This window comes from Phocoena phocoena, chromosome 3, assembly GCF_963924675.1.
Source record: "Phocoena phocoena chromosome 3, mPhoPho1.1, whole genome shotgun sequence".
In the NCBI taxonomy this organism is placed as follows: Eukaryota; Metazoa; Chordata; class Mammalia; order Artiodactyla; family Phocoenidae; genus Phocoena; species Phocoena phocoena.
In genome coordinates, this window is record NC_089221.1 from 48,298,410 (window position 1) to 48,317,860 (window position 19,451).

Sequence of the window (19,451 nt, forward strand, 5' to 3'; positions counted from 1 at the left end):
AAATTCAGTGCAATCCCTATCAAACTACCACTGGCATTTTTCACAGAACTAGAACAAAAAATTTCACAATTTATACGGAAACACAAAAGACCCCAAATAGCTGAAGCAATCTTGAGAAAGAAAAACAGAGGTGGAGGAATCAGGCTCCCTGACTTCAGACTATACTCCAAAGCTACAGTAATCAAGACTGTATGGTACTGGCACAAGAACAGAAATATAGATCAATGGAACAGAATAGAAAGCCCAGAGATAAACCCACGCACATATGGTCACCTTATCTTTGATAAAGGATGCAAGAACATACAGTGGAGAAAAGACAGCCTCTTCAGTAACTGTTGCTGGGAAAACTGGACAGCTACATATAAAAGTATGAAATTAGAATACTCCCTAACACCATACACAAAAATAAACTCAAAATGGATTAAAGACCTAAGTGTAAGGCCAGACTCTATAAAACTCTTAGAGGAAAACATAGGCAGAACACTCTATGACATAAATCACAGCAAGATCCTTTTTGACCCACCTTCTAGAGAGAGGGAAATAAAAACAATAATAAACAAATGGGACCTAATGAAACTTCAAAGCTTTTGCACAACAAAGGAAACCATAAACAAGACGAGAAGACAGCCCTCCGAATGGGAGAAAATATTTGCAAATGAAGCAACTGACAAAGGATTAATCTCCAAAATTTACAAGCAGCTCATGCAGCTCAATATCAAAAAAACAAACTACCCAATCCAAAAATGTGCAGAAGACCTAAATAGAGAGTTCTCCAAAGAAGATATACAGATTACCAAGAAACATGTGAAAGAGAGTCATGTACCAAAATGTTCATTGAAGGTCTGTTTATAATAGCCAGGATATGGAAGCAACCTAAGTGTCCATCAACAGGTGAATGGATAAAGTAGATGTGGCACATGTTTTCAAAGGAATATTACTCAGCCATAAAAAGAAACCAAGTTGAGTTATTTGTAGTGAGGTGGATGGATCTAGAGTCTGTCATACAGAGTGAAGTAAGTCAGAAAGAGGAGAACAAATACCATATGCTAACACATACATATGGAATCCAAAAAAGAAAAAAAAGAAAAAATAGTCATGAAGAACCTAGGGGCAAGACGGGAATAAAGACACAGACCTTGTAGAGAATGGACTTGAGGGTACAGGGAGGGGGAAGGGTAAGCTGGGACAAAGTGAGAGAGTGGCATGGACCTATATACACTACTAAATGTAAAATAGATAGCTAGTGGGAAGCAGTCTCATAACACAGGGAGATCAGGTCGGTGCTTTGTGACCACCTAGAGGGGTGGGATAGGGAGGGTGGGAGGGAGGGAGACGCAAGAGGGAAGAGATATGGGGACATATGTGTATGTATAACTGATTCACTTTGTTATAAAGCCGAAACTAACACACCATTGTAAAGCAATTATACTCCAATAAAGATGTTTAATAAATAAAATATATTAAAAAAATATATAAGAACACCCTTTTTAAAAAAATAATAAATGAGTTACAAGGATGTAATGCCCATCATATCACACATTGAGGGAATATACTCAATGTTTTATAAGAACTTTATTAGAATACATAATCTATAAAAATATCAAATCACTGTATTATACACCTGAAACTAATATAATATTGTCAGTCACCTATGCTTTAACTTAAAAAAGTAAAAATAGTAAAGAATAAGTAGTAAAGTATACATTAATTTCAAAAAAAGGATAATATACATCTATATATTGACACCAAAAGATATCTGGAAACTATTAAGTGAAAAATCAGTTTATGAAACAGTATGCACATCTTATTTATAATTATAAATATACATTTGTAAATGAGATATATTCATATTATAAATGTATGTGTAGGGGACTTCCCTGGTGGCGCAGTGGTTGGGAGTCTGCCTGCCGATGCAGGGGACACGGGTTCGTGCCCCGGTCTGCGAAGATCCCACGTGCTGCGGAGCGGCTGGGCCCGTGAGCCATGGCCGCTGGGCCTGCGCGCCCGGAGCCTGTGCTCCGCGGCGGGAGAGGCCGCAACAGTGAGAGGCCCGCGTACCGCAAAAAAAAAAAAAAAAAAAATGTATGTGTACTATAGGGGAAAGTATATAATTACATACTCTAGACTTTTCAACAGTGAATATGAAATTGTAAGTGATCTACACTTTGACTTCATAGATTTTTGTTTAAATTTCAGTGTTTGTTTCAAGATTTATTATTATAGAAAAAAAGTGATTTTGAGGGGAAAAAGGAACATTCAAAAGGAGCTAAAGAAAGATCTGTTTACTCCTTTGGTAGTTTACTATTTCAAGTTTCCTGTTTCTTAGTAAACTCAAAGGGCAGGCTGATTAAATGAGAAGGATATGACAATAGCAGGCAGTTACCAGTTAGCTTATATTCGCTAGTTTATCATTTCTCTCTTCGTTCTAGAATTGAAGCCTCATGAGAGCAGGAACTGCCTCGTGTCCTCTGCTGTATCTCGTGGATCTAGAACAGTGCCTGGCTCAGAGTAGGAGCTCAATCATATCAAATGAGTATGTAAATGAAAGTGAAAGAGAGGTCAGACCTCAGCTGAGGTCTCTTGGTGAGTGCCTTAGGAAGCCCCTTGCTTCTCTGCCCTTGATTTACTTTTGCCTTTGTTCTTATTTCTCAGTGACCATTTGGCTGCCCTCCCCCCAGTTCTCATAAGAATTCTCACCCACCTTGTTTGTTCATTTTCCTGTCTCCATTAGGCTGGGACACTCCTGAGCCTTTCTTTTTCTTCTGGCACCAAACCTAAAGGAAGCCTGGCTCCTAGACTACAACTGATGCCCAGTTGAATTTACACCTGCTTGCTCACCTGATTGCCTGACCTTTAGAACTCAGTCTACAATCCGAATTAATATTCTAGCCTTTTCATTTCTCTCTTAGGAGAAAAAATGTTTCTGTGGTTCCTTCCTTTTATCGTCTCTCCTTCCGACCATGTCATTTCAGTTGGTTTCATCAGCCGCTACTCTTCTGGGAATTCCACTCTCTTCCCGGTATAATTGCTGCAGACAGCCTCAACTGCCTGTTGGTGCTACTCACATTGCCTGAAGTGTGTGTTGTTGTTATTGCTGGTGTCGTGGCGGTTGTTTATCTGACTGCTGCATTTCTAGTTGGCCATGTGGTCACCCCCTCCCACTCTCTACCACTACCTACCCTTTCCCAAGCCTATCCTCTTATTTCTATCTTCTCCAATCCCACAATAGGAAGGAAGATGCTTGGACACTCTTTGGAGGTGTGTGGACTGGAGAGCTCCATTTGAACTGAGGGTCACTTACCCATCTACCTCCCCATAGTACCCTTGCCTCTTTGGGGAAACAGTACCAGCTGTCCCTCTGAGATGTCAGCAGCCTGTTTTCAAGTCTCAATTCAGTCGTACTCACTATGGATGAGGTACTGTGATTGTATCACATTGTATTTTTTATTGATAATATGCTACACTGTGGTTAAATTGCTTAATATATATACTAGGCAGGGAATATAACCATCATTATAAAACCATTTCTCTGAGGGAAAAGAAGTGTTTTAAGTCCAAAATAATTGGTTTATTTTTCAACTTTCTCCCTTTAACGCCTTCCTAAGTTAGGAACTTTGTATTTGAGTGGTGATATATTTTAAGTGAAATACTTACTGGTTGACAGGTAAAAGGTACACGAAGAAAAACAGAGAAATAATTTTTTCTCAATTTTCAAAAGAGCAAACTTAGTCAACTTTACTACATTGATTTTTTTCAAAAACTAGTGCAAGCTCACAGGAGTATAAATAAATTTGTACCTGTCTTTTCTCAGTTTTCAAGTTATTAAGACTTTTCTAGCATATGAAGAGAAGGGCTTTAAGTCACTTAGAATCAGAATTTGTTTTATTAATGGAATATTATTTATCATTGATTACTAGCTATTAAAGTTTAGATTTGGACTTATAACTAGGTATTGAAGTTTAGATTTGGACTTATAACACAACTGCAAAATACAAATTTAATCTGATCTTTCAGCAGTTAGTAAAGTGTATATGCAGAGCCAAATTCATTAATTCAACAAATATATATTGAACACCTATAATGTGCTAGATATTCTAGGCACTGAGTAATGGGGGGAAGAAGGAGGAGAGGAGGGAGGTAGAAAGGGCAGTCAAAAACCCATTCTCTTTGAGATAGCAGAATATATATATGTACTTACCCTGTGCCTTAGCAATCCAACTTCTAGAAATCTACTCAGAATTATCTGGTAAAAATACATGATTTGGCATAATTCACTATCTGTAAAAGAAATAGTGAATATGACATAGTGAAAGTCTAGAAAACAACCCAAATGTCTATCTGTTGATAAGCCATGGTATGGCTATACAGTGTAGGCTGTCTGCCCACCACCCTCCCTGCACCTGAAGCAAGTCCTTTCTTGAAGGGGGAGCTAATCAGAGTATCTCCATGTCTGTCATGGGCAAGTTTGGGATTTGTTCTAAGGACCCGTTAAAGAATTGTTAGTGGGAGGTGGCATGAAAAGTCAGGGGTTGATACGTGGACATTAGATCATAGAGAACCAAGGAGACCTATTAGGAAGCGATTGTAATCTAGGCAAGAAATGTTAGCAATGAAGATGGAGAGAACCACACAATTCAAGATATATTTTTGAGGAAGAATTGATAGGATTTAGTGCTAGGTGGATGTAGGTGGTAAAGGAAAGTAGGAATAGTTTTAGTAAATATAGTTGTGTAAGGGAGGCTGATTTAGCTACTGCTGGCAGAAGTGCTGCTTCCCACCATGAGGACATCCCAGTAGCCTCTTCCTCTTCCCCAGATCCTGCCCATGTTTGCCTTTGATATGTCAGAAAGGCTACTTTAAGAGTATGGTAGTTAACTTTCAGAGCTGCCCGTTAGCTGTATGGCCCCTCTCTGTGTATGTGCAGTGGGATGTCACCTTGGAGCTTGTCTGGATCTCAGCGTGTGAAGAATGGGAATAGGGTGAGGCCTGACTGAAACTAGGCACAGCTGCCAGGTGTCAGAGGAACAATGCAGTGAGGCCGACTCTACTGAGCCCAGCTGTATGCTGAGCAATGCGGGGGCCTGCTGAGAACTGTGCAAAGCAGTATGAGTAGAGGAAAGAACGCAGTGGAGACAGAAGCTTCCGTTTCAAGTCTAGGCTAATTGTGTGACCCTGAGCTAGTCCTCTGAGCCTCATTGGTCTTGGATATATTTAATTTAAAATGTCCATTAGGCATCCAAGTGGAGACTTCAGTTAGATAGTTGGGTATATGATTCTGGAGCTTGGAGAGTGGTCAGACCTGAAAGTATAAGTTTGAAATTCTTCAGCATATATAGAAATAATTACCTAGGGAGAAAGTATAGGCAAAGAAGAGGGCCTAGAATTGAGTCCTGAAGCGCTTCAGTATTTGGAGGTTTGGCTAAGAAGAAGGAGCTAACAGTTCGATACAGAATACTTGGATATTTTATAGACATCTCAAATTCAGTATGTCTAAGATGGAACTCCTCTTTTTCTCTGTTTCCTACTATGGTTAATTAATGGCATTATCCATCATCGTTCATCAGAAACTTGGGGATTATTCTGGTCTCCTTCACTTCCACATACTTGGTGACCAAGACCTTTCTCCTTTTGAATGTCTCAACAGTCTATCTTTTTCTCTCCATCTCACTACCATTGCCTTAGTTCCTGCCCTAATGATTTCTCACTTGCATTTCTGCAGTAGCACCCAAACTGATTTCTCTAGTCCAGTCTTGCCTCCCTCCAATTCAGTTTCTACAGTTGCCAGAGTCATTTTTTTTAATGCTAAGTCTTGCTATGGTTGCCAGATTTTACAAATAAAAATACAGGGCACCTAGTTAAATTTAAATTTCAAACAATAATTATAAGTGAGTATGTCCCATGCAATATTTAGAACATACTTATACTAAAGAATTATTTTTTGTTTATCTGAAATTCAAATTAACTGATCATTCTACTCTTCTATCTGGAAATCCTAATCTTGCTTCGAAGTCAGAATATTTCAGGATAAAATCTAAATGTCCTAACATTGCATTATAAGATTCAGCATGTTCTGACCGCTTCATGCCGTATGAACTGCTTACAGTATCCTGAATTTGCTGTGCTGCTTTACTCCTTCATACCTCTAAGTGTACACTTACCTCTTCCCAGAATGCCCCCTCTTCTCAGTTTTCTGGTTAATTCCTGTTGTTAAGACTCAGGCATCATCTTCTCTAGGAAGTCATTTCTAACCCCCTACTCCCCACCCTGTGGACAATAATAGGAACACCAACTTTTCTTCTGCAGTCTCATAACATTCTTTTTTGTTGTTGTTGTTTTTTGTGGTACGTGGGCCTCTCACTGCTGTGGCCTCTCCCATTGCGGAGCACAGGCTCCAGACGCGCAGCCTCAGCAGCCATGGCTCACAGGCCCAGCTGCTCCGCAGCATGTGGGATTTTCCCGGACCGGGGCACAAACCCGTGTCCCCTGCATCGGCAGGTGGTCTCTCAAACCACTGCACCACCAGGGAAGCCCCCTCATAACATTCTTTACTTGATATTATCACAGAACTTATCATATAGTAAATTTAATTAATTTTTTACCCATCTATCTTTCCTAGATTGTGAGTTCCTTAAGAACAGGGTAAAAAATTGCTTCTTTTAACTCTTTATCCTTGGCACATAGTGGGCTCTCAATGTGTGAATGAACCAATGAATGAGTGAATGAGAAAATAGGAAAGAACCCATAAGCATTAGCCTGGTACTTGGCCATTGGTGCTAACTCAGCTCTTCCCTACCTTGAGTCCTCCAAAGTCACCGCCTTTGCCTGTCCTCCTCTCTACCCACAAGAAAGCTTCATAAGAGTCAGAGCCAGGTTTTATCCTCTGTATCCCCAGGGCCTTGAACTGTAGGTGCTCAGTATATATTTATTGAATGAAAAATGCATGAATGAATGAGTATATCTTTCAGGGCTCCAGGTCCTGTTGTCCCTTTCATTGGGGGACAGTATCCCTGCATTAGGTCCTGGGGAGGGAAACCTCTGGCCATGATATTTTTGAATCTTTAGGGCAGATTCTGTATAGCGGGAGCTGCAGCTTCTCTAACTTTGTGTCTCACCTTCTTGCTCAGCTGCTCTACTTCCCTTTCTCAACCTCGGAGAGAAGAACTCTTTTCTCCTTACAGCAGCTGGCACATAACAGCTCAATAAATGTTAGCAGTCATTCACAGATGGAACCTTCTTTTTCCTCCAGGGCTCCAGCCTCTCTGCCATTTCTTTCCCAGTCTCAAAGTCCATGCCCGGAAAGCCATGGGGACCTGACATTGCCTTCTCTTCCAGGGATTATGGTCTTTCCCCTTCTCACGCAAGGGAGCAAGGTTTTCTTTGTCTCCCACCAGGGCAGTTCAATTAAATAGGACTAATGTTAAATGACTGTAATTGTTTTTTTATTAATGTTTAACTGCTAAATTCCTTTTTCAATTAAGTGATTGTGTCTTTATGCTCAAAGGTCTTTTTTTAATATATATATGGAAGTTCATTTGTTTTATTAAGGGAAATACTACCTGCAAAACTATTAATGACTTGAGCTCTCTGATTAGTTCATTTTAGTGACATTTTGAGATTTAATAATTAATCTGGCTCAAGTTCAAAGAAAGAAAACTCAATGCCAGAAATTCCTAGCGAGCAAGGAAAATAAACAAACCTTAACAATTGTTCCCTCAAATAACAGGAACCATTGAGATCAACTTCTTGCAATTAGAAGTGTTTTGAAAAAATGAAGGAGAAAAGTTCAAGAAAGCATGTCAAAACAACAAAACTCAGTCTACATTTTCATTATTGTGATTGATCAAAGTCTGTTTGCAGCAGACTTGAATGTGAATAAATTAAAGGTGACATTGACTTGGCAGAGGCACAATAGTGATTGGCAAGAACACATAGCAGGAGCAGCTTCTGTAAGCAGAACTTGCTTGGTTGTTGTTTCATTCTAATAGATTTCTTAGCAACCCAGCGCTATCATACTAACCTACGCTCTGTCATTTATTTACCATTTTGGCTTCTACTCCTACCCAGGCAAGATTAAATTCACTTTTGATTACTAATCTAGCAGGCATTGCCTCTGGTCTGAGCACAGAGTACCTTTTGGTGATCTCATAACATTTTGGTGACCTCATAAACTCCCCTCTTTTTTTCTCTTCTCTCTTTCTACATTGAAAAAGGGTGATATAATAACTTACTATTTCATCCTGGCAGTTCAACTTGTAGAACTAGAAAATGTAGTTTAATTAAACAATTTGGCAATATTTTCAAGCTTAGGCATTGCTACTGCTATTGTTAGGTTTAAATTGTTTCCTGGTATGCTATAAAGTTGACACTGTAAAAAGAATATGCATCTTAGAACATTTTGAAACAGTTACAAATCAAATTCCCATTATAATCATGTTGATTGCTGGGTGGAGTATGTGGCATATACTGGGAGGCTACTTTCTGGAGGAGACCATGTTACAGTAACCATATGTCTCTAAGGTTTGAGGACCTGTACCATACTTTATGTCAAGTCTTCACTTAAATCTATTTACTCAATCTTTTTGTATTCTTCAAAAAAAAAAAAAAAAAAAAATATATATATATATATTTTTTTTTGCGGTACGTGGGCCTCTCACTGTTGTGGCCTCTACTGTTGGGGAGCACAGGCTCTGGACGCACAGGCTCAGCAGCCATGGCTCACAGGCCCAGCCGCTCTGTGGCATGTGGGATCTTCCCAGACCAGGGCACAAACCCGTGTCCCCTGCATCGGCAGGTGGACTCTCAACCACTGTGCCACCAGGGAAGCCCCAAAAATATTTTTAAATAGACTCAAAAGCAGTGTAGTCATACTTTAAAATTTTTAATGTTGATTAAAATAAAAATTATTCATTAGTATGTATAGTTTAAATTATGGAAAGAAAATGGGGCTGTCAAAGTCAAATATATTTATATTATGTATATCACATGGTCTAGTGAGAGGTGAAAATGTATGGGTAGAGGAGAATGTATTTAGTAATTTAAATATTGTAGAAAGTTGATCTGTTTCTAAGACCAAAACTTTCATTGTATCTTTATCTTATGTGTACTTTGAAAAGTACATATCTACATCCAGTAGTTATTAAAGATATATTTACACTAAGCTTTTGCCACAAATGCATTGGTAATTTATAATTTTATACTAAAACTTAAAAAAAAATTAGGTTCCTGTTTTTTGTATGTAATATAACTGGATCATCATGAAATGGCCATAGTTTTGTTACCGTAGAAAGCTAAAAAAGAATTTAGTGACATGGGAAATTTTATCAATATCTGTTAAGACTGACTCTTAAGTCTTTACTTGCTTTTGAATATGGTAACTTTCTAACAATGAAGCACTGTTGAATTTACTTTAAACTGTATTTAGATTTTTTATCTTGGGATTTCTTTTGTACTTAAGTTTGAACGTAGTTATATATGGTATACATGGAGTTCACAAGTACTTGAAACCAAATGGAGACCATTTATAAATACCAAACTCCAGAGGAGTGTGGAGCCAGACTCTCAAAGAAGAAATGGGTTGTTATGTATAACTGTATTCTGCCTGCCATTTTTCCTGGCTGGGTTCATAGCACTTTTAGAACAAACTTTATAATTTCCTAATAAAGAACTGACCATTAGCTCTATTCCATTTCCAGGTCTATCTGTATAAAAATTATAAAATAATTTTGAAGTCTATTATTGTGGAATTTTATCTTTAACATGAATATCACACCATCATATATATGTACATAGAGTGTATTACTGAAATATTCCTTGACAGAAGAATTTTCTCTTTACTAGGCTGACTCTAAAGAGAGAAACAGGGTTAGGGGATTGAGCTCCTGAATTATGTCATGAAAACCATTTTTCTTTTTTATTTATACATACATGTGGCACATACAAATAAGCACACTAAATTTAAAAATACTAGTGATACTTTACATAAATTATTAATGACGGGTAATTTTTAATTTGTATTTATATGCCCTTGTCCACAAGGTATATGTGTAATAATAGATATTCCTAAATGCTCTTGTATGTATGCTTAGATCTATATCCAAATACTCAATTCTGTTTAATAGCGTAGACTCAGAACTGTTCACTCCTTCACCTCTTGTCCAAGTGTGGCCCCAGAGATGCAGAATGACTTGGATACCTGAAACAGAAAAATCTTTGGGAAACTGTTTTAACTCACTCAGATATTTCTCAGCCCTTTTCTTTCTCCAGTACTCACTGAGTAATTAAATTTTCTTCCAGTCAAGATGACTTCATCAGAGAGCACTTGTGGACAGCTCTCTCTCTCTTCTCTCAGATGCTAGAGTATGGTTCCAAGGTTCAGGTTTGCATTGCCTTAGTGTCCTTTATCTCTCCTAAGGCATCATCGCAGAGACCTCTAGTCCTATTCTGCCATTTGTTTCACCTCCTTTTTTATAGTCCAAGTATCCAGATCTGTTATAGTACCTCCTGCAGCTATAACTGTATATTAGAGCTGATTTCTTCACCATTTCTACACCAAAAGTCATGTGTACTAGATTTTCACATAAGGGACTATATGATTAGAGTGGGATAATATAATTCCTAACCTCTTTGAGTCAACATGTTTGAAGACTGCATTTTCAGGCTTTAATTTTTGTCTGTATATTATTAGTTTAATAAAAAAACAACTTTAAAAATGCTTTTGTGATTACCACACTTAGCAATTTGCAACATGTAGTACAACAACAGGACAGCTACCAAAAGGGCTCTTAAGCAGGGCTCTTAGCAAAGAAGTGGCACTGAAAAGGACTTGAGCTGCAACCTTTTGGGGGCTTGAGTTCTCATCACTGAATTAATAAATAGTGCACAATAAATAACCATTAACTTGTCTAAACTACAAAAACAGGGTTAAGCTTGTTAAATGCATCCAGAGCTTTTTTGGGGGGTTTTTTGGGGTTTTTTTTTTTGTGTGTGTGGTACGCGGGCCTCTCACTGCTGTGGCCTCTCCCGTTGTGGAGCACAGGCTCCGCATGCGCAGGCTCAGCGGCCACGGCCCACGGGCCCAGCTGCTCCGCGGCATGCGGGATCCTCCCAGACCGGGGCACGAACCTGTGTCCCCCGCATCGGCAGGCGGACTCTCAACCACTGCGCCACCAGGGAAGCCCCAGAGCTTTTTTTTTGTTAATCTTTTTTCAATGTAATCCTTCATAAACAATGGTAATTTATAATTTGATGTAGAAAAATATATAAATTCAAACATTTAACACAATACTTTTCACAACTGAGTTTGTGTATTTTTCCAATATTAAGGCTCTGTAAACAACTCAAGCCTAAGCTAATTTGCTCCAACTGAACACCCCTGGTGCCTGTTGAAATGAGAGAGATTGTCACAGAACAATAGTCATTCATAAACAATATACTTAGGAAAAGTTCTGAAATATCAGATTTTGGTACAGCTTATGCTTTCTCTATTGTCAGTATGGTTTCTTTCTCTTCTTCCCTGAGATTGGTTGAGAATGATATCCTTCAGTACTTCACTCCAGGGGACTCTTTGATGTGACCTTCTCAGAAACGAGTTAACCTCATGCATGACTTTCTGATTGTCCACCCCACCAGATTCGGCTTCAGTGGAGAAGGGCCATTGTTGACATACTGCTTCAAATCCCAGGCCAGGGAAGCCAGGACAGTGGTGCAAGACATGGAAGGTTTGGTGGGCAGAGGCTCTTTGTCAGGTGGGAGTAGGGAGGGAATGAGGTATCATCTGTCTCCCAGGTAGTACTATTAATCTGAGGGCTGCATATGGTCACAATAGTTCTCTTGCATTTCAGGCTGTACTTCTCCTCTATTTAGTGGTAACTGACATCTTTGCAAAGCTTGAGAAGTCCTTCTGGTGGGGGTACAGTGATGATAACCCTCAAAATCTATAGCAGTAGTTTCAATGCACAATGTGATGAAGCTCCTCATGGGCTCAAGGAGCTGGGAGTGGGTAGACATAAAATCAAAGGGCATTGAGTACCTAGCAGAGTGTCCCAAAGTCTAACATTTTTCCCTGCAATGAAGTCCTTCATTCTGGTATTTTTGGCACTATTCATTCCTTTATGTAGATTCAAGTTTCCATATTGTATCATTTTTTCAACCTAAAGTATTTAATACTTCCTTTAATGTTCTTGTAATAGAAGTTTGCTTGTGACAAAAACATCTATTTTTTTTTGTCTGAAAATGTCATTGCCTTCATTTTTAAAGGATGTTTCCACTGGATATAGGATTCTAAATGGACAGTTTTTATTTTTTTTCAGTGTATTAAAGTCATTCCATTGTTTTGTACCTTGCATTGTTTCTGATGAGAACTCAGTAGTATTTATCTTTGTCTCATAAATGTCTTTCTTTTGTAGCTTATTTTAAGATTTTCTCTTTTATCATTAGTTTTTAGCAATTTGGTTTTGATATGCTTTGGTTTTGTACTTTTCCTACTTGGAGTTTTTTTAGGTTCTTGGATATGTAGATTTATATGTTTATCTATTTGATATATTTTTTAGTCATTATTTTTTCTCCTTCCTCTTTCTTCTTTTTTTGTGATTCCAGTTACATGTATGTGAGACTGCTTAATATTGCCCCACAGCTCACTGAGGCTCTGGTTCAGTTTTTTAAGCAATTTTCTCTCTCTTTTGCTTCAGTTTGCATAGTTTCCATTGCCTTGTTTTCAGATTCTTTTTTCTTTTCTTCTGCAGGGTCTAATCTGCTGTTAAGCATATCCATTACATTTTTTATTTCATGTATTGTATTTTTCACCTCTAGAAGTTCCATTTGGTTCTTTTTAAATGTTTCTACATTTCTTCTCTTCATGTTAATTTTTCTTTTAAGTCTTTAACATATTTGTAGTAGCTGTGATAAAGTCCATATCTATTAATTTCATCATTTCTATCATGTTTCTGTTGACTGGTTTTGGATCACACTTTCCTTCTTCACTTCTTGATTGGATGATAAACACTGAAATAGTTTATTGTTTACTGTCTGTGTTTTGTTGTCTTCCTTTTAAAAATGTTGAGGGTTTTTTTTTTTTTGAGTATATTAATTTACATGTGAATCAGCCCAAACTTTTGGAGGCTTTATTTTTAAGATTTGTTCAGGTGGATCTAGAGCAGTACTGTTCAATAGGAGTTTCTGCAATAATGGAAATGTTTTGTATCTGTACTTTTCAATATGGTAGCCACTAGTCACATTTGGCTACTAAACACTTGAAATGTGCCTAGTACAATTAAGGAACTAAATTTTAAAATTTAATTAATTTAAATAACAACATTTGGCTAGTGGCTACTGTATTGGACAGTGCAGATCTAGAGTTACCTCAACTCTTGTGCCAATTTATTCTTACTCCTAAGGAGTGATCTTTCTGAAGTCTTTATACTAAATGCCCTGCAGGTTTGGTGAGGCTTTTTAGAACTTGAATGTCCCCTAGTCTCATGCAAGCTGCAGCAGTTGTTCAGTTTACAGCTCCCCAGTAGTTATTCTTTAGCCAGAAACTGACCTTCCTGGCCCTGTAGAGTCTCATCCTACCCACATACAGTTTGATACTCAGCTGAACACTCAAGGGTACCCCTATCCAGGTTTCTAGAACTCTGTGTGTGTGTGTGTGTGTGTGTGTGTGTGTGTGTGTTCTGGTACTGTGCCCCACAAATTTCAGCTTCCTCAGCCTTCCTAACCAACCATCTCTATCTCTTTAGCTCAGCGAGGTAACCAACCTCTGTTTGGGTTCCCTGACCCTGTGCAGCAGCCTCCAGCTGAGGTGATACAGGGCTTATCTCGTTTGTTTCCCCTCTCTCAAGGATCACAGTACTGCACTGGCTGTTGTTTAGTATCTGAAAAGTTTAGTATTTTTGTCCAGTTTTCTAGTTGTTTATGGCAGAAGAACTAGTCTGGCACCAGTTACTCCATCTTGTTTTCAAGCCAGTAGATTATGTCTTACTAACACCTCTGTTCTCAATCCAGTGGTAGTGGTTGCTGCCTTTGTTGGAGACTGTAGCACATTAAATTGGAGATTTTTTCATCCTGGCAAAATTATGAATTTTGTTCATTCTTCATAAGGATAGCAATTGATGTAGGGATCCTGCTATTTACAAATGTTCACAACAAATAGTTATTCAATGTATGTCACAAATTAGTGGGTTAAATTTTTAAGTACTTAAAGATACAAGTATTGAGACTATATTTCTACCCTGAGATGAGAAAGAGGGACAGATATGTTTGGTGTGTTTATTTTTAATGGAATGGAATAAACAATCACTATTTAAAAATCCACCTGTAACATCTTCTGTTGTACTATTACTGCCCAATAGCCAGTTCTTTCCCAGTCTTTACAACAGCCCATAGAAGAAGGCAGTACTGTAATCTCCATTTCACACAAGGAAACTGAGACACAGAGAGGTTAAGCAACATTAACAGGGTCACAGCTAGTAAATGGCAAAACTGAGATTTATATGCAATTTGTCTTGCTTCAAAGCCCATGTTTTTAACTGCAAACTTTCAGAAGGTCTAACAGTGTGAACAGTATGCATATGAGTATTTGAGATGTAAATTTTATGTATACATAGTCACTGTATTCCCATTTTCAGATAAAGAAACTGAGACTGAACAAAGTTAACTGACTTTCTTGGTGTCACAGATAGTAAAAGGTAGATTTGGGATTGCAACTATGTGTTTGGGTCAAAGAACTATGTATGTGGATAGTCATCAGAGTTCTGTTTTTTTTTTTATGAAAAAGTGATATATTGGAAACAAAAATAGGGGTAGACATTAAGTAAGTCATGGTATAATGCAAGTGATAAAATCCATACAACTGTTTTTTTTTAATGTGAAAGAATACTGACAGGGTGAAAAGTGGTATGCAAAGGGATAAATATTTGCTTTAAACATATAAACATTTATGTGAAGACCTACTTACCCTTGGTTTATCCCTAAAATGCTGAAACAAACAATGTTTTTATTGATACACATATTGAGACTTAAGGTGATGTTTCCAAGGAAATAATGTAAGGGAAAAATCCTTGCTTTATAGTAATTTCTGCTATGAAATAGGCTTTGTTACAGAATTACTTCTGCTTCTCTTTTAGTCTACAAATTCCTATTTTTTCCACCTAACTACTTTCATTTTATCTATTCCAAATATTTACAAAACTAGATTTCCTTTCACAAATGATTTATGTTCTGTGTAATTTTTCTGGAAGCTGTTGGCAGGGGTCTGGTAACCATTAGTTTTTTAAAAAAAAAAGACATTCTTTTCTAGGAAAAACTATAGTCTCCATGTTTTTCAACTCTGAAATCTTTAATCTTCATATTAAAATAATTAACATATTCAGATTGACTTTTTATTGGCCTAAATAGCTGTTATAAGAAAGAAACTACTTGGCAGAGTAATGATGAGTAAAGAGGAATTATATGAAGGCAGGAATAAAGAAAGAACAGCTCTCTGCCCTCAGTTTCCTTTTATGCAGAAGGCATAGGCTTGCACCAGCTGTAAGATTGCAACAGTACAGCTGAAATCCCGAAAGGCAGTGTGACTGATGCTCTTATACCAAGCCAAGCAAGCTTAATACCAGCTTCTCAGTAGTGTCTTGCTCCCTGTGGTGGGCTACTAGTGCAAGTTCAACCCTCTTGAACCTTTCATTCTGCTCAGGAGAAAGAGCCTCCGGGCTGACACACCAGTTCATAGAGGGTCTTGAAGAGTCTGGAGATGAAGTGAAGATGAGATGGCCTCAGACTGAAAAATATTTCCACCTACTTCCATTATTTCCAGTATCATATTGAGGGATTTCTTTTGTGACATATGGTCACCCCACCTGAGAATTCTACAGAGTATATGAAAGGCAAAGCCAGACTCTCACCCTCACTCAGAGCAGCTGTCCCTAAACTCATAGTTACTGTGGTTATTAAATTACTCATAGGGAATTGATCTGTTATAGAAATTACAAGAATATTTATAAATATGCCTTCCCCCACGTTTGCTTTAGGAGAGGTTTCATTAGATGGGCCCTTGTGTCTAAAAGTCTGTAACACTACAATCTCCTCAAATCTTTTCCTGTAAGTATAGACCATTATTTTAAATGTGATTTTAAATATCAGGGTTTACCTTTTTGGAGAACTATTATTGCTTGAAATTCATGTTAGAAACAGAAAGATTGCATCATATATTTAAATAACCAGATGTGTCATTTTTTTTAAAGGAACCATTTTTTAAAATAAATTTATTTAATTTTGGCTGCATTGGGTCTTCGCTGCTGCGCTCGGGCTTTCTCTAGTTGCGGCGAGCGGGGGCTACTCTTCGTTGTGGTGTGTGGGCTTCTCATTTTGGTGGCTTCTCTTGTTGCGGAGCACGGGCTCTAGGCGCGCAGGCTTCAGCAGTCGTGGCACGTGGGCTCTAGAGTGCAGGCTCAGTAGTTGTGGCAGGCGGGCTTAGTTGCTCTGCGACATGTGGGATCTTCCTGGACCAGGGCTTGAACCCATGTCCCCTGCATTGGCAGGCAGATTCTTAACCACTGTGCCACCAGGGGAGTCCCAGATGTGTCATTTTTTTAAATGTTGAAATTTTTAAATAACTTGGGAGAATTTGTTTTTGTCAATGTTGTCAGATATTAGTTATGTTAACATTCATATTATAAATAACAAATATATATATATTTTTTTTTTTTTCCGGTACGTGGGTCTCTCACTGCTGTGGCCTCTCCCACTGCGGAGCACAGGCTCCAGACTCGCAGGCCCAGTGGCCATGGCTCATGGGCCCAGCCGCTCCGTGGCATGTGGGATCCTCCCGGACTGGGGCACGAATCCGTGTCCCCTGCATCGGCAGGCGGACTCACAACCACTGTGCCACCAGGGAAGCCCAACAAATATATTCTTAAAGAAAAATCAGAAAATACAGATAAGCAAAAAGAACATTTAAAAATTTCACCCAGGGAATTCCCCGGCAGTCCAGTGGTTAGGACTCTGCCCTTTCAATGCCGAGGGCGCCCATTCAGTCCTTGGTGGGGGAGCTAAGGTCCCGCAAGCTGTGAGGTGCAGCCAAAAAAAAAAAAAAAAATCCACCCATTTAGAAATAATTAAGATAGAAGAGGAAGAAGGAATCAATAAAGGTAAAAGACGTAATTACTATTTCATCTGTTTTTAAGATGCGTATCTTCAAATTTTAACATCTCTGAAATCAGGATGTGTGGAGTTTGCCTTTTTTAGTGGTACCTATAACAGCGATGCATCTTAAATTTGATGGTCTTGTATTCAATGAAATACAGTAATAGGTTCATTGTTGTTTGGGGTATAGATCCTTACAAATAGAATAGCACATCTGAGTGACAAAACTGCATTGCACAAATTGCTTGCACTGATTTGAGGAAGCATTTCCAATAGCAAAGTGCCTCTCTGGAACTGGTGTCTAAGGCTTGCTGAACTCTGATTCCGTTTCTGTCCTCCTCTTCACTGCCATACCACTCCAGAGGCGAAAGGGAAATAGATGGGACTTGGTCCTGGCGCTAACCATGCTTTAAGTCCCACAGAGAAGAGACTGGCAGGAGCATCCTTCTGAGGCCCTCTCACCTTCACTTCATCTCCAATAGAAAGTACAAATCACTGATTAGTTTTTGAGGCAGTAAATAGCTGTTAAATTTAGAAAATCTTTGGTAAGAGTGACTTTTATGCTTTTGTGTAATATTTCATGTTAAGTGGTTTGTTTCACTTACTGGGTAGTAAATATTTCTATTTCATTATCCTTCTCATCTTTTTATTATAGTATACAAGGAGATAGCTGCTTAATTCAAAATAACATCACTCTATCATTATATGGCTTTATATAAAGCTATATAATCAGATAGCTTTTTCAGACTTACACTGTACATATCTATATATTATTTAAATGCAAGGCAAGTATCATGTATATATGTACTTAATTTTTTTTAGCTATATTATTTTTATAAAACCTGTAGTTTGAGTTTTCTTCTAACTAGGAATTTAATGATTTCTTCCATTTATATATGCATGCAGGAAACAATGAAGAATGAAAAACATAAAGAAGAAATTAAAATGAAAACCAAAGACTTTTATGAAAAAGAAAAACTCCTCAGAGAAGAGAGCAGCAAGGAACACTTGGCTCCACCAGTTCAAACTCAGATTAAAGGGCATGCCTCCGCTCCGTACTTTGGAAAAGAAGAATCCTCGGTGGCTCCCACCAGCACTGGTAAAACCTTTCAGCCAGGATCCTGGATGCCACAAGATGGCAAGAGCCACAATCAATGAATGCACTGTGGTAAAATCATTTCATTTATATATGTATGTGACTATTTTAACAAGTAAAAGTAAAAAGTTACTTCGTATTTTCTGACTGTACAATAGTTCTCTATTCCAGTAAACTTAAGAACTTGTTTTTACTATGCATAAGAAGTGTGAGGTTATGAACTATAGGAACCTAACTTCTTTTAGACTTAAATCCTTCACTTGATTTAGTCATCATTCTGTTTATGAATTTGCTTAGTTTTTTTTCCTCTTTGAGTTGCTCCCTTGAGAAGTATCTTGTAGCTGTAAATGCTCAGTACATTTTAGATCCTTACGATCATTTAGAAACCACCCAAAATATATCTTGGTAGAAAATGATAAGGGTAAATATTGAACTGTCCTAAATGATCAAATATAAAAGGAGAAGACTGCTATTTCTGTAGAGGCACTCTGTAAGATTCTAAAGAACTAATCAAAAACATGAACTTGGATAAAACACATGGAGGCCAGGATAAAAACACGTGGAGGCCAAGAAAATTTATTTGATAAATGAAAAACACCCTATGATATTGATGAGTAGATGGGACAAAAGCTATTTTATGGTGGAATTGAGGTTGGAGTTTTAAAGAGGAATTAGGACCAATGGAAGTAGACAATCTATCACAAAAGTCTGAAAAGATGGTAAACAGAGAAATGGTACAGTAATTGCAGTTCTGTGAGATTAAAAATTACTTTGAAGAAATAGAAAATAGGGCAGAGTTCTCAGAATGTGATTCCACTGATAGTGGAGATTCCAGTGATTTCTATATTGGAGAAAATTATAGACAGATGACAGCATTAAAACAGATTATATATAAAAGTGTCATACATTTTCTGAAGTGCACAACCAAGTTTTTGTTGCTAACAGAGTTCTAATATAGAGGTCTTCTAACAGTGTTTGACATTGTAGCAACTAAATAAATATGGACTGAGATTTTTACTTAATATTAGAAGGTAAAATTTTTAATTGCTTAAGAAATAAACTACAGAAAAATACAACTTTATAAAATGTTATACTAAAACAAGTAATCAAATGTAATCACCATAACACTCATGAAATGACAATAAAAAAAAAAGCTCCTAGGTGGTAATATTAACGTTCCAGCAGCCCTGTTAATATCAAGTTAATCATTCTGTCTCTTTACATT

At 37.8% G+C, this 19,451-nt stretch overlaps 1 protein-coding gene across 1 annotated transcript in view; it reads left to right on the forward strand.

The window, feature by feature from the left end:
* The window catches only part of NDUFAF2 (NADH:ubiquinone oxidoreductase complex assembly factor 2), a 183,478-nt gene extending 165,120 nt beyond the window's left edge, over positions 1 to 18,358 (forward strand). Inside the window, exon 4 of the mRNA XM_065875245.1 lies at positions 18,037 to 18,358. Within this exon, the coding sequence (XP_065731317.1) occupies positions 18,037 to 18,288 (252 nt within the window). The 3' untranslated portion in view covers positions 18,289 to 18,358. The remainder of the gene's footprint in view (positions 1 to 18,036) is intronic.
* Positions 18,359 to 19,451: the final 1,093 nt, after the last annotated feature.